The sequence below is a fragment of the Sturnira hondurensis genome, unplaced genomic scaffold (assembly GCF_014824575.4).
Source record: "Sturnira hondurensis isolate 20B ecotype Veracruz unplaced genomic scaffold, ASM1482457v3 Scaffold0025370, whole genome shotgun sequence".
Taxonomy (NCBI): domain Eukaryota; kingdom Metazoa; phylum Chordata; class Mammalia; order Chiroptera; family Phyllostomidae; genus Sturnira; species Sturnira hondurensis.
This window is the reverse complement of record NW_028098001.1, coordinates 13,658,626-13,674,497: the sequence shown is the minus strand read 5'-3', so window position 1 is coordinate 13,674,497 and position 15,872 is coordinate 13,658,626. Positions and strand designations below refer to the sequence as shown.

The following is a 15,872-nucleotide window of genomic DNA, read 5'->3' as shown; positions in this document are numbered from 1 at the left end:
AGTTTGAATAAACCTTTATTTATACTAATAAATACTTAAAAGAAAATTAAAACTAAAAGGGAAACTTGAAATGATAGTCTAACAAAATCCCTTATCCAAAATATCTGTATTTGGATTCTCAGTAATATATACTATTTTATATACTATTTATATACTATTATTTGGTAAAAACAAAACTTGACAACCTCAGTTCTAATATACCTACCCATTACTTTCTATGACCAGAACTGCTTTCAGTCTCTTTAGATGTTCAGCAAGTAAAAGTATAACCAAATTACAGTGTGATTAACAAAGCTAACACATAATGGCTCTACATCAAATGCTACAGCCCTTGTGGTAAAGGTGGCAAGTTTTACATGAAAAAGTTCAGTCAGTTAACTTAACACTAAGATATATATACTATTGTTATTCCCACTAATAAAGAAATTATGCTGCAAAAAAATAAAATAAACTTAAAAGATGACACACTTAGTGGATGGCAGAGAGGAGAATCAATCCAAGGCAGCGTTAACTACAGAGCCCACATTCATACCACCCAGCCCCAAAGTACCTATTGCCTCAATACATGCACATATCACTGGGCAAGCAAGCTATAAAAGAGACATTTTGAATAGTTTTCAAAAGACATTAAACTGAGCCAGAAAAAGGAATGTTTTAAAGTTCACTGTCACTATGAACAACTGAGTATAAAAGCATAAATTCCACAGGTAAAGGAGAACACTTAGAAATCTAAGGATAGAAATAGAAGATAAAACTATCACGAAGATATGGTGACAAAACTAAATACTCTCTCCCAAAATGGCTAAAGGAAATCAATGTGATCGACCCTACTTTTCTCAATATTTCTAAGATTAAAATTTTAAACACTTAGAAGAGAGGTATAAATAGATTATACAAAAGGGTTAATATTGCAATCCTTGACACTATTAAAAAATAAGAATTTTTTAAAAGGCCTATTTATCAGTAGTGCTCCAGTTTAAATGTATGTCACCTTTGATAAACATTTCATCTCCTCTCTCTCCCACTAAGATGCAAGAGCCTGCTTTATGAATGCAAACCCTGATGCAACCTCACTGAGATTCACTCCTACACCAGCGGGCTAGTTAGAGTTTTTCCACATTTCTCATATCCCTACCACCATCTACAATAGCAACTGAGAATCACTTGACATAGTAACAACAATCCTTGTACATAATTAATAGTTAAAACCTGATTTAAACAAAGGTATCCTTTTTGTAAATATCATGTTACATTATCTAAAGCAGAGGTCAGGCAACACATCCTGGACAAGGTCAGTTGGCAAATATTTTAGGCTTTGGAGGCTAGTATCTCTGTGGCATCCTTATATACATTTAAAAACTATTTTTTAAAAAAGTATTAACTTGCCCTGGCTGGTGTAGCTCAGTAGATTGAGTGTGGGCCTGCGAACCACATGATCGCGGTTCGATTCCCAGTCAGGGCACATGCCTGGGTTGCAGGCCAGTTCCCAGCAGGGGACTCATGAGAAGCAACCATACATTGATATTTCTCTCCCTCTCTCCTTCTCTTCCCCTCTAAAGATAAATAAGTAAAGTCTTTACAAAAAAAGTATTAACTTTAGCTCAGGAGCCTTGCAAAAACAGGACTTCTGCACAATTTGCCCACATCAGGCACAGTTTACTGCCCAGACCTAAAGAATGATCCTTGGTTCTAGCAACTTTTCCAGGAACAGGGTAATAGAAACCTTTAGAACAGAGGCAACTCTGTTCATGCCTTCTCCACGTTGGCACAAATCATAAATCTGTTATCACTCTTTTCTCAAACTGTGTATATAAAATTCTAGAATTATCAATTATCAAATCTCAACTACAATTTGAATAGGACCATCTTTGGAAAATATGAATTGCAGCAAGGAAGGAACAAAAAAAGAAACTGAGCTCTTTGAGTGGTTTAATTTCCTGCATGTTTTGGCTAAAACTATCTGCTTCTGCTTAGTATGCTACTTCATATAAACAGCTGTCTTTTCCAGCCAAGAAAAATTTCTCCTTATCAGTAGAATATATTGTTAAAATGTAGGTATTACCAGTGGAAAGAAATTATAAAGAACCTGGAAGCCACTGCATTCTACCAGATATACTGGTATTAAGAACTTCTCTAATCAATTTTTAAAGTAAAGGTCAACAGTTTGATTAAGGGCTCCAGGTCAAATTGCCTAGGGTTAAGCTCTCACACTAAGTGTGAGAAAAACATTCACTCCAAGTCTCTATGTCTTCAACTGTTGTCACTACCCTGGGAGATAATCACAGTATCTCACATAAGAGTTGGCTTTATTTTAATTATAATCCACATTACATATTATGTGTTAACCTTTCATGTTGAAAAAAATCTTTCTAAAGATAAACAGGGGGAAAGAATTGGTTATCTTTTCAAGGACTTTTCCAAGTGAGACTAGATCAATATATTATTGTAATTCCAAATACCTAATTTACCTGTGAGACTTAAATGCCAGTCCTTCCTCTAGCATACAATCAAGAAGTCCCTATGAAAGTAAAATCCACCTACTGAGTAGAACTAGTATGATCTGATTTGACTATATTTCTAGAAAACCTGATTGGTCTTTAAAGTCAGTTTTTCATATTGTCTCATCTATTTTCTCACAATTTTTTCAGATCTGAAAGCCTAGTTGCTTCTGCTCTCTATGATAGGTGAATTACTAAAAGGTCAGCTTAATGGAATGTAGTTCCTATTTTTATGACTATTCTAGCATACAAACAAGAATCATAAATTTTAAAAAACCTATTTGATATCTAATCATTCCAGAAGTTTATCACTAAATCCAGCCCCTAAACATCTCAAAACTTCTGAAGTTATAATTATACATCTCTTACCATTATTAAAGTGTATGTTCAATTATATCTATAATCTTTAAAACAAGTTTACCTTTTCTCTGTGTACTTTTACTAATAGCATCTTCACACAGACAAATATACGGAACATTTTGTGCCAAATATTCTACAAATGTATTTATCTTCACAAACAAATAAGGTTAAATATTCTTCCCATTTCGCAGGTAAAGAAAACTGCAATCCAAAGGTTACACAATGTGTCCAAAGTCATACTCTTAGAAAACAGAAGAAACAGTAATCAAACCCAGGTCTCATGACTTCAAGTTAACTGCTACTTTTATTATATTAGTTTCCTTCTCAAAACTTTAGCTCCCCTCCTTCTGTCATTACACAGGTTTTACGATTATAAACTTATTAGAACTCATAACCACTTTTCAAGTCAAATCCTCTAAACTGGGTATCTACTCTTCAGAAGTACTCTCACACGCTTTTGATTTCTTTGTAATTAAAAATATAGGTATCAAAATTGATCTTGGTGGTCTGTTTACCCTTTTTTAAAAATTTGTATTTATTGACTTGAAAGAGACACACACAAACAACTTAATATACTTCTTTATGCATTCATTGGTTGATTCTTGCGCATGTCCTGACCAAAGAGCAAATGCCTCAACACCTTGGTGTACTGGGAGGACGCTCTAACAAACTGAGCTACCCTGTCAAGGCCTATTTCCTCTTAATTAACTGTGAATAAACACACTTGAAAGACTGTTTTATATTCATAGTTTGGTCAACTATTAAAACTTCATTTACATAATTCAGTTAGTATGATCAACACAACTATCAATACAAATTTGTCATCTAAAAAAATGCAACGCTGCTCTTCTGAAGTTTATTCATCACAATCTTTGTTATACTAAAAAAACAAAAACAAACAAATAAAAAAACCCTCCATCCAAATTAAGGTTTTCATTAAGGTTCCCACAAACCACAAAGGATGCTCTATAAAAATGAATTTAAACTATGACTTTTTAAAATAATATATTTGGAAGTTTTGTTTTTAAATCAAGTTATATTTGCTAAGCAAAACCTGTACAATAAAAAACCCTTTAAAACATTTGCTTAGTAAAATATAATTTAAAATTCAAATCTGTCATTCTGTTGAAGTTATCATCTATTAATTTAAAGACAGGAAACTCTTAGACTGTTTATGCTTAAGATGCCAAAGTAAATAATCTTAAGAGAACAACCAGTTTCATTTTCAGTCATGTTTTAGTTTCTGACGGTGTACTCAAAATACTAACACCACACATCCAATGGCAGTGAAGTTGTTTCAGAAAATGTGTGTTTCTCCAAGTTGATTGGAATTTATTATTTCCACACCCCAAAACTTAACCAAAACAAAGTGACACAAGCAAGGGTAAATATTTCTTGCATTTATATGATAACCTCTGTGAAGACAGACTATGTGCCTGTTATCCATCTATGACGCAGACCAAATGGTTCATGCCCCCATGACAACAGGCCATCTGGAGTCCAGAACACATATATTCTTTATGTTTCCTTTGCAGAAGGCTACCACAATTCACGCTACCATGAACAGCCTAAGCCTTATACTAAAAATCTCTTTTCTCCTACAATTTAAAATACTTTTAACTTTAGTAGAAGTTGTATCAGACCATGTTGCTACCTAACTTTTCTTTGTCTCAAAACTTTTCATCCAGCCATCCTTTTCCTTTTGTGATTCCTGAGCTCAAATAAGACTGCTTGTGTGTGTGTGCAAAAGGCAAACAACTAAAGGTAGACCTGCTTTAGACTGCCTTCTCTGTAGAGACCAAAGGCTCTCACACTTAAAATATTTTGCTGTTCAGTATCATAATTTTGATTTTTCAGTAACCCGAATTCTCAAATTCCATAAAGAAAAGAGTACTAACATTTTCCCCAATCTGTTATGAAATATTAATACTGTATATTTCATAAGCTCAGTAACATACTAATATTTCCAATGTATTAATTTTCAAAAATTACTCATTTCACAAACACAGCATCCTGAAAACAGAAACTGATAACCTTGACACATTTTTTTAATCTTGACACATTTTAAATTTACTTCTAAAATTTTAAATATGGTTCCTTTTATATAATGACCTTTATCACTTTAGATAGAATTATAAATGTTAAATATCCTAAAAATTTTACTGTTAGTAATTTTTTTCTAATGCACTCATTTTAATGACTGGCTTCCTTGAAATTAATTAAAATAGAAAGTGATTCTAAATGTGTATGTTCAGTATAACTGCCATTTTGCTTAGTATGACAGACATTTTTATGAAATCTAAAATTTAGATGAGGAAGCTACTAACAAGAATAAAATTAATCTGATATTACTTGTCCAGAATAAGTTGGGTAGAATGCAATTTTATTTGCTACAATTCTGTAGTGACATGATAATTCACCAATTTTGAGGAAAAGTATGGCTGTAGAAAGAAGAGTTTCTAGATAAAAAAAAAAAATCTTGTGGTTATATGATAAAGAAATTCTGAGTGGATTAAAAAATTGACATTCATAGGATTTATTTAACCTAATGTTCACTTAAGAATTAATACAAGAAAGTCTTTATTAAACTTTTTAAAACATATGTATCATTAAACCACATTGGCGAAACAAGGAAAAACATCTGTCTGACAACTTCCAAAAAGAATATGAACTGTTATTAACAATTTTAAATCACACAAATCTCTGGAAAGGAGGAGCTAGATGCAACAGCCACACTCCCCTCATATATTCCTAAAAGCCACCTGATCATTACCAAAAGAAAAAGGCTTCATATATCCTCTAATCAATTCTGGATATTTCAACCACCCAAATACTTCTTAATGTTAATTGTTCCACAAAAAATAGTCATAGTTAGAATCACTATACAGATAACCAAGGTTTTCTAAAAGTTCACCCAACATGCTTTAAAAATGATTTTTTTATTTACTATACTTTTTTCTTTATATCTTAGGCTTAATCATATTACCCTTTACTGAGTACTGATTTGTGCCAGTCCTATCACTCGCAGAATCTGTCAAAGTAAGAGCTGTATTGTTAGCCCATTTCACAGTCTGGGAAATAGACTAATGCAGTACTTACTATCCTGTCCCATAACAATCATCTAAAACACCATTGTGGAGTTAGGGAGATAATCACTCTCTCTTTACATAACGCCTATTCAAGGATATTAAGATTTTAACAGGTACTTAATTTTAAATTATATGTAAATGTCTCACTTTTCAAAATAATGATTAAAGTATGAATAGAATTGCATGTGTAAGAACAGATGAAATTTTTCCCACTTCCATCCACACAATATTAAAGCCCCATCTTAGAAGCTACCAAGCTAAGCTTACCATTTCATTGGCAATCCACAAAAAAAAAAAAAAGAAAGAAAGAAACGGAAACTCTTTTACATTTACTTCATATGCCATACCACACCCCAAATTACACTGGTCGAGTTTTAAAAAGTACTATATTATCTTTAATGCAGAATGGGAATGGCTGATTCAAAAACATTTAAAGCATTATATATATATTTTTCCTTAAAATTTGTCTCCTAGGTTTTATAACTTTAACTTTCACATTAATCAGCACACTCTAAATAAATGCATACTTAAGATACATACCTAAGTAATTCCTATTCATGGTTCCTAATCATCTGACTTTAAGGCCCCCCATTAATTTATGAAAACTACTATTTAAACCATAGTGAAAAACATTAATTACAGCATAAAGAAATAGTCTACAATGTGGTGTCTCAAAAATCTTCACTCTTGCAAAGAAATATACTACAACCTGAGAATGCCCCTACCAAAAGCGCTTATAATATTTAAAATCGGCATGATCTCTATCTTTCTGGGTTTTTGAATAATCAAACTCCAAACAGAACTCTTAGAGACAATGTATTGCTATTTATATTTATAGTTCAAAAATCAGATTTTCAGATTAGAAACATTTTAAGTCACTTATTTCACGAATGAGATAGCAGGGGCCCCCAGAAATTCCACGACTTGCCTCAGATTTTAACAAATTAGCAAAATATGAACCGAATTTAGGGTTGGGTGATGCCTTTGTATAGCAAGAAATGTGATCACAGTTCCAAATCTAGGAAAAATGCTTACAATTTTTGCCTCAAGATCTCATAAATATGCAATCACCAATCATTAAGGTGGTATCTTAATTATGAAAACTAAGAAATAAACAAATAATTTCCCCAAAACTAGTTCTTATTCTACAAAAACTTTGCCTCCTAAGCATGGCTCCATTCAAAAAATAAGAATCTGATAAAAGCTTTTAAAAAAATGCCCTTCTGCTTTAAGTTCAACCCCTATTTTTAAAAATGTAAAATTTATTAGACACATACCTTGGAGAAAAAAATCTCCCTTTAACTTCACATCAAAAATATTTTAAATCGTAGGGTAGATGGTAATAACCACAATGCAGTTTCGCAATACCTTTATCAGTAATACTTAAAATGCATCTATTTTTTTAAAATATGTAAACTTTTTAAAACTGCTCACAAAACTCCACTTTCCTTTTGGTCAAAACTCAATCACTGTGATTCTATTTGCAGGCTGACTGACTACAGATGCTAATCTACACCTATTTTAAGATTGTAAATATAAATATTACATCCTATCTCAAATAACTATAATTTGAGTTTTTTTTTGAGAAATTTAATCTGACGTGAATTCTTCCATTTAAATTATTACTTAATTATCAGTAACATAGCAACAAATTTCCAGGTAGAGGTACACCCTATTGAAACTGCAAACAATAGATATTAGTTTGGTTTCACTCACCAAAATAGTCTTCAAACCAATGTTAAATGAAAGCAATTTAATAGAAAACAAAGCTAAACGTGTTTAAGTTATAAGAATAATTAAGACAACAGAGACTAGCATAGAATGTTATGCGTGGTTCACCTAGATAAAATTTCAAGATCCTACTATTAAACAAAAACATACTGATACTTGGTTTTCTTCCAAAATGCTTTTAGAACTAACTAAATCTCAAAAAGTCTAAGTTAAACCAAATACTGACACACATATAGATACAGTTTGACGGATAGGAAAGCACCCTGAATGATGCTTTGTATCTAGAATATACAGAGTGAGCAATATGCTCAATGAATGAAGAGAGAAAATGAACCAGACAACTCTGAAGTCTAATGAGAATTCTTAACTGCCTCACAAGTATGCCAACATGACTGATCTGGTATATAGATGAATATACTCCAAGTAAGAAGAACCACTTCCATGCAAAATAAGTGGATTTTTATAAATGACACCAATAAAAACACTGCTTATTGTGTCCTAAGTTTTAAGAAAGAGAACAGGAAAACAAATTCATTTTATTATACATGAGAGATGAGAAACCTCAAAAAAATTAAATAAAATAAAAATCAACATTGGTAGCCTTGATGTTACTGGAGAAACAAAATGATATTCCTACAAGGATCAGATATTCCCATTACTTGGCAGATAACATTAACCACTTCATTTTAAAAATACAACTGTCTCCAAGAAAATAGCAATCTTCCACTACTTTGGTTTTGTGGGTTTTTACAGGATGCAAAGATAAATTTTGTAAAATCTGCCCAATTCCGAAAAATGGAAAATTATAATATTCATATCTTTCAAATAACAAGGAAGACAGAGAAATCCACTTGAGATTTTGTCAAATTGCTACAATTTAGAAAGTTAAATATTGCAGTTATTGCATTTGAATTGGCTTCAAACTCTATTCCTATTAGCCAAGAATTGAATGAAACTGGCCTAAGTCACTACTTGAAGGCTGTTAAGTTTCCATTAAACTTAGTAAACACCTAAGTACCCTTGCTTATTTCCACAGTTGTGAGCACTTATCAACAACCTAGATTAAATCAGAAAGATTCTGATGCCTGTTAAATGCTCACATCCAAATGAAACGAAAGCCATCAAAATCATGCCATGCTTTCACCTCACAAGACATTCAATTCTAAGCTACCTTTGAAACTTGCTAATCGTTTCAGAAGCCCTCATTAAGAAACAGTCATTATTAACTACATCACAACATCAGTTGCAAATGTCTCAGAAAATCAATTCACTGCATAGATTTCAAAGGCTTGATTCGCCGCATGTGAGTGCTTTAACTGCCCCGACACACACTTATTCATACAACCTGAATCAATTTAGAATAACACAGAAAACATAACTCTCAAAGTGACAGGTCCACAATTTAAACGTCAATTTCGATAAATCACTAAAATATTCACCTTGAAAACTCAAAAAATTTAGTAGGTATTTTTAAGCTATTTACCCACTTATCCGAAGATAATCTAAAAAACTTTTACAAAAAAGCCAAGTTCCATCCTAATACATGGATAAAAATCAAAACTCTTCAGTGGCCTGCAATAACAGTTTTTAACTGAGCAAGAAGCATAACACGAATACTAGCGATACGATAAAAAGCCTGTGAAAACCCCTGGTTTTAGGATTATTACTGGCTTTACACTTCTGCGCGTGTTTCATACACGAAAGATGTTCTGCTGGCCAATTATCATCACACATCGGAACCCCTCCAACAAAAAAACAGGCTATGAATTTACAGAGCAAAAGAAAAAGCAGAGTAAAAATACATAATGTCTCGCTAGAGCTCCATGGTGGCGGAATAGCCAGCTCGTGAAATGCTAATGCCACTTCGGAGCAGTTAGTCACCAGCTATTGTGTGGGGCTGGAGAAAGCCAAGCGGACCGCGCACGCAAAGCGAGCGAGCGCGCCCTCTTCCCTCGCGCCGCTCCCGCCGCCGCCAGCGCCGCCGCCGCCTCGCGCGCCCCCGTGTCCTTACGGACGCGCGCGCCGGCCCCTCCTCCTCCGGCCTTGCACTGCACAACACTCATGACGTATCTTTATTTCTAGCACATTAACAAAATATCACAAATAAATTGTCGGCAGCCCCTGCGGCCCCGGGGTGCAGGCACCCCCGGCCACTGCCCCCCGCAGCCTCCGCGCCGGCCTCCCAACCCTTCTCCTGGCCTTTGGAGCTTTCACGTTCTGGGGCCAAGTTTTTGTCTCTGTAAAAAATTGCGGGAAATTCAATTTTTATTCGACTCGGGGAAAAGTTTCTTTGCTCCGCGACGTGAATGTCTCACCAGATTCTGGTAGGTCCTGGGATGCTCCTTCCCGGTCCAGTCGGTGCGTCGGGGCAGCAGCTGCAGGGAGAGGACGCCCCATTAGCCGGCCCCCGGCCCCAGCCCGCCCGCTCCCCTCCCCCGCCCGCCCCGCGCCCCGGCTGGGACCCCAAACCCGGAGTCCCACGCCCCAGTGGCGACGGCAGTGGTGGCGCCTCGGCCCAGGGACGGCCATCCAGCAGCAGGACGCAGCGGGCCATCACCGCCCTTACCTCTTTCTCGGCCACCTCCCGGATCAGCACCTGCAACAACAAAGCGGGGAGAGCTGAGCCCCGCGCCCGGGCCGAAGCCCCGCCGCCGCCACCGCCACCGCCCTCCCCCACGCCCGCGAGCGAAGAATGCCGGCCCTGCCTGCGCTGCGCGCCGTCGTACCTGAGCCGCCTGCTGACAGGGTCCATCTTCCAGGAACCGGGCGATGAGGAAGTAGAGCTCTGCGCGGGAGAGAAGGACGGGGAGACACACAAGCTGAGCGGCCGGGCGGCGGGGGGCGGGGGACCGCGAGCGGAATCGCCCAGTGCCAGCGGCCCCAGCAGCCCCCCGACTTACCCGATCGCAGCTCTGAGAGGCCTTTCCTCTCACAAGACATGTTTATGGGTCACTTAATAGCCGCTGGCGGGACACCCCGCCGCCGAGGGGAAGCGGGGATGGTGCCGCTGCCTGCCCTATAGCTGTCACTGTGTGTTCACGAGCCGAGCCTGGGCTCCACCATTCAAGCAACGGCGGCGGAGGCGGAGGAGGAGGAGGAGGAAACAACAACTCTCAGGCAGCGGCTACGGCCGCCGCCTCCGCCGAGGATCCCTCCGCCACAGAAAAGAGTCCTCCACCTTCGCGGTCCCGGGCTTGGCCAGGTCGTCGGCCTGTGCCCCCGCCCCCTGGCACAAAAAAGGAGTGCTTCCGACTCTGCGACCCCAACACCCTCGTACTCGGCCCGGTGAGACCCCTGATCCCTCCTCCAAGGCTGAGGGTGCGATTTATTTATTTATTTCCAGTGGAGAAGATGTCGGAGCTACAGCCGAGGGTTGGCTGGGAGGTGCTTTCTCTGAGGAGGCAGATCACAGGAGGGAGGGGGCCAGTCACTGCTCCGCGGAAGGATCTGACGCACACGGCGCCGCAGCACAGGCTCTATTCAGTGGCGCTGCTGGGGTTGAGATGGAAGTTAGTTTCTATGTAGCAGAAATAGGAAACAAATGAAGCAAAACTGCCGAAAGAGGGGAAATGCCCCGAGGATGGGTCTCACTCTCACGCAGACACACAGAGCGCACTCTCAGGCAGGGCAAACTCGGGATCGCGCTACCCTGCCTGAGTTGAATGATAGTGTTTGGTTTCTGTCTCTTGCCATGTGCATGTGTATAAATGCTGCGGATTGGGATCTGTGTTAAGTCCTGTCCTGCGTTATTTCTGCAGCCTATGCAAAGTGTTGTGTAATTTATTGAGGGCTTTATGTTGCGATAGAGGATCGGGCTCTTTTTGTTAAGCATTTGGTTTGCTAGCCCGGTATTTACTGAAGCCACCTATGCATATATCTTTCATTACTGCCGTTACCTTAAGCGTACATTTTACAAATGTTTTTATTGTTGTTTGGGTAAAGCAAACTCCTGATCTGTACTTCAGATACTCTTTTTTCCGATTACAAAAAGGCTAATAATGGCTAAGTAGGGATTCGGGATTAAAGAACCTTAAAGCTTTTTTTTTTAAGTGTTTACCAGAAGGAATAATGTAAACATGAAAGAAAGGAAAGAACACTAATATTTATCCTTACTGATCTGGAGGTAATTTAGTGACAGATCAATAACCTACCGAAGGATATTGAAACAGTATACTACACTTTAGCCAGGGTGATTAGTGATTAAAGAATTTAAATAATCTGTGAATCTTGTCGACTTAGTCATCCTAATTAATGGCTTCTAATTTGAGGTGTAAACCATTTCTGTTTACAGTTAATCAAGGGAAGACTTCTTGTAAACTGACAAAAAGAGAAAAATTAATCTTTCGTAAATTAGTATGTAATTATCGGTTTTATGTGCTAAATCATACATCTGCGTTTTGTGATGAGGATAAGGGCCTTGTTTGTTGAAGAAGAAGAATATGAGTGAAATTAATAGAAACAATGGGAAAAGACGTTTGTTAGAAAACAAGGACACTAAGTGATATTTATCTCCAGTTGATTTAAGCACTTTTCGGAAAGACTTGAGAGCTGAATTTTTTTTAAGGATTGAATTTTAAAGGGAGTTTGGATAGTAGTTCTTTTGTTAACATTTAACAAAAGATTGTTCTTAAAATTTTTAGATAATAAAGTACATTTCATAGGTCTAGTCTAAAAAGGTGGTTTGTGGGGAAAGGACAAACAAGCTGTATTGTGATTTTCTAGATTGTTTCCTCAAGCCTTGTACCCGCCTAGATCCTAAATATTCCTAGTGGGAAATACTTGCTGCAACTGCCTTGGGCTGTACTGCAAGACTGCATCGGTGTGATGGCCTATCGTAAAAGATTCAGAAATCGTCATACATGCAATGAAGAAGAAAAAAAGCTTCAACCTCCTTGGAATAATACAATGTAAAAATTGTCTCTTATAACAATCAAATAAAAAATAGAAGTTACCGTGACGTCCCATTGCAGCATTAATTATGAGAGAAACTTACTTATTGAAATGGCTACCCTTCAAATATTGAAAATATTTGCATTTTTAAGGACAGTAATTCCACTCTAACTGTTATAGGTAAAGTAACTTGCTTCTAAATGGTTAGATTTGAAAAGACAGACATTTAATATGCCTTTGTGCAGTTTTGTTTATTTCTGTGACTGGTGCTTTCTAGTTTATCTTTTCTTTTTAAAAAAGATTTTATTCTTCAAATAATTGTAATAGTTTATATTATGATGTTCTTTAAATAAACAAATTTTAAGAACTAAGTATTATAGTCAGAATCTTGTGGTTTTGAAATGTATTAGTCTGATTTTTACTAATAGAAGTTTTATCCTTGTGAAAGAAAATAACCCAAATTATGACATGGAATATAAAATTACCCTGGGTAAAGTTTTCCATATATATCTTGTGACCATTATGTAAACACAGAAAGCTACTATGATTATTTCATGTATGTTTTTCATTTGTGAGTTACAAAAGCTATTCCTAAGTATGCTACTATACTTAGCTCCTAAATTTTTAAACAAAATTCCCCTTCTAAGTTTCCTGAATACGATGTTCCCATCATTTTGACTAACTTTTGACAACATTTATACTTTCTTTTCCAAAGAAGTAATTTGAAAATGGTGTCACCCTGCTTTTGTTGAACTAATTTATAACTACTAGTCTGTTTTAAGAACATATGTATTAACTGCTAGAAAGTAAAACTTCTCTTCAGCCAAATAATTTGTCTTTAACAGTGTAAGTTAAATTGAATTGTAATAGGCTTTTAAATGTAATAAATACTCCTTATAACAGTTTAAAAACATTTATTTAAACATTAAACATACATTTCCGGATTCTAATATCATCTGTTAATTATAGGGTTTATTAAGTCATTTATTTTGCACATGTACACAAGAAGTCTGCACATCAAATAGAAGAAAGATCTTCCCTTTAAGTCCTGTATTTTAGTTCCCGAGGTAATGGCACTTGCACCTCTTTCCTAAGCCTTCTCTTTTGCATGTAAGGATAGTTCAGATTTCATCTCTATCCCTTTCATTTTATATTAACTTTTTCATGGACTTCAAAAATAAAATGTCAATTTAAAAAGATTTCCTTGCCTTTTGTATTAGAGGGATAACAAAAAATAGTAAAAGATTGGAAAGCCAGTGATTAATAATGTGTTTAATATAATAGTCTCTTTAGGAGAAGTACAAATGTTTTTTGAAATGTGAAATTTCAAGAAAAATTTCTGTGAAATTCATCACTCGTTTTCACTATGCATCCCATGAAACAATATACACTTAACAAAAAGTTTGTCTTGATTGTGATAAGCTATTATTCTAATGAAATAATCAAATGATGCCATTAGAGTTCTTTCTGGAACAAGATGGTATACTATTTATAAGTAAAAGGATTCTATCACACAAAATTCGTATGTGTTATCACACTCTATTACTATGAAACAATACATAGCTAAAAACGATCTCTGCAAAAACTTTTAAAATGATATATTTTCATTTTTATTTTGATATACTTTTTTATAGCTATAAAGTATACAAATTAAAAAGTTGAAAATACTCTTGTTCAAAAAATACCTTCTTTTTTAATACTCACTTTTCTTGGCAACAAAATACAACTGTCAAACAAGTCTTGTGTAATACACCACACTCTCCCTTCTGGGTTTCTCCACCCTTGTATGTTTCTGTCCATGACAGTCTGACTTTCTCTGAACACACACATTCTCCCTGCACAAAGCTTAAATATATATCAAATGTATATATTTGGCTGTTGCAGAAAGAACAGAGATAACCAAGTTTGTTAAGCCAAGTTGTTGTTAACAATTTGTATTATTATCTCCCTTATATCTTGCTGAGAAATTTTTTTCACTTAAATTAGTGCATGATTCCTTTTAATCTAACAAAAATTAGCTGATGACCAACAATCAAATAATCCCTTACTTGTTGGTTTGGCCAAAAAGTCTGTTTAGGTTTTTTTCCATAAAGTAAAGACAAATGTTTTATTTTCACCAATAAGTTTATTGATTTGGGTATTTGGGGTATGTTACTATTGCCCCGGTGATATAACATTGATTGTTCTCAGTTAATGTCTCGATTTCATCGCTGTCAACTTCAACTGGTCCACCCGATTGTGGAGCATCGTCCAGCAAAAAATCTCTAGCACGAAACTTCACAAAACACTTTTGACAAGTTTAATCAGTTATGGTACCTTCTCCATACACTGCACAAATCTTTTTTTTTTTTGTATTTCAGTTGCATTTGTATCTTCCTTAAAATAATAAAGCATAATATGCCAAAAATGTTGCATATTTTCTTCTATTTTCAGTATTAAAATGGCTACACAAAATAACCAATTTTTGATAAGGTTTTTTAATGCATGTTGATATAACAGCTCTCACAGTGTAATCTAACAAATTGTTTTAAATGAAGTTAAAACAAGCAAGTGCTACTAGAGTCATTTTACGCTGAAAACCAAGTGAACTTTTTGGCCACCCCAGTATTTAAATGTCATTAGTAATTCACCAAACAATTGCTTTTTATCCAAAGTTAATATTCCTTGTAGCTTAGATTTTTTTAATATAAGTTTTAGTTTGCACAAGAAAGACATATCTTCATGGACTTATTTATATGTTTGATTTTTAACATCACTTCATGATCTAACAGTGCAATTATAAAGATCAATGAAGAAAAACAATTTTAGAATATATTCCCCCAATGTTTGGAGCAACACAGTGGACAGAGTAGAAAAAGCTGTTCCACAGTCTGTAGGCATATTCTTCAATATGAAGATGTCTGATGGACTGAGAGTGGGCTGGACAGATCAGAGAACAGTGGAAGGCGAGAAGATAGACCCCAGGGGAAGGGATGCAGAAGGAGTCTTTCAAAGTTGGTAGTGATGGTGTATTAAATAAAGCATGCTATTATCAATGTGATTTTAAGATGAAATTTGATGACAGGAGTTATGTAGTCACTTGCCTTTACATGTACCCAAATTCATTAAGAACTCCAAAGAAGAAAAATTATTCATGGTAAGAAAAGAAGGGGTGGGGGGTTTACCTGACAAGTTAGTGAGGAATCTTTACATAATAAAAACAGACAGAATCAACACACCATAGTCACTGCTGCTGGAAAAGGAGAATGATTGTTTAAAAGAGTAGGATCTAATCTGAGACTCAAATATGAGGATAAGATATATA

General features: G+C 35.9%; 1 protein-coding gene across 1 annotated transcript in view; it reads right to left on the bottom strand.

Moving 5' to 3' along the window:
* Positions 1-10,854, bottom strand: part of PHIP (PHIP subunit of CUL4-Ring ligase complex) — a 138,341-nt gene extending 127,487 nt beyond the window's left edge. Inside the window, exons 1-4 of the mRNA XM_037039367.1 lie at positions 10,579-10,854; positions 10,405-10,463; positions 10,245-10,274; positions 9,994-10,053 (exon numbers count right to left, since the gene is read on the bottom strand). Coding sequence (XP_036895262.1) covers positions 9,994-10,053; positions 10,245-10,274; positions 10,405-10,463; positions 10,579-10,618 — 189 coding nt within the window. The 5' untranslated portion in view covers positions 10,619-10,854. The remainder of the gene's footprint in view (positions 1-9,993; positions 10,054-10,244; positions 10,275-10,404; positions 10,464-10,578) is intronic.
* Between the last annotated feature and the right edge of the window lie 5,018 nt (positions 10,855-15,872).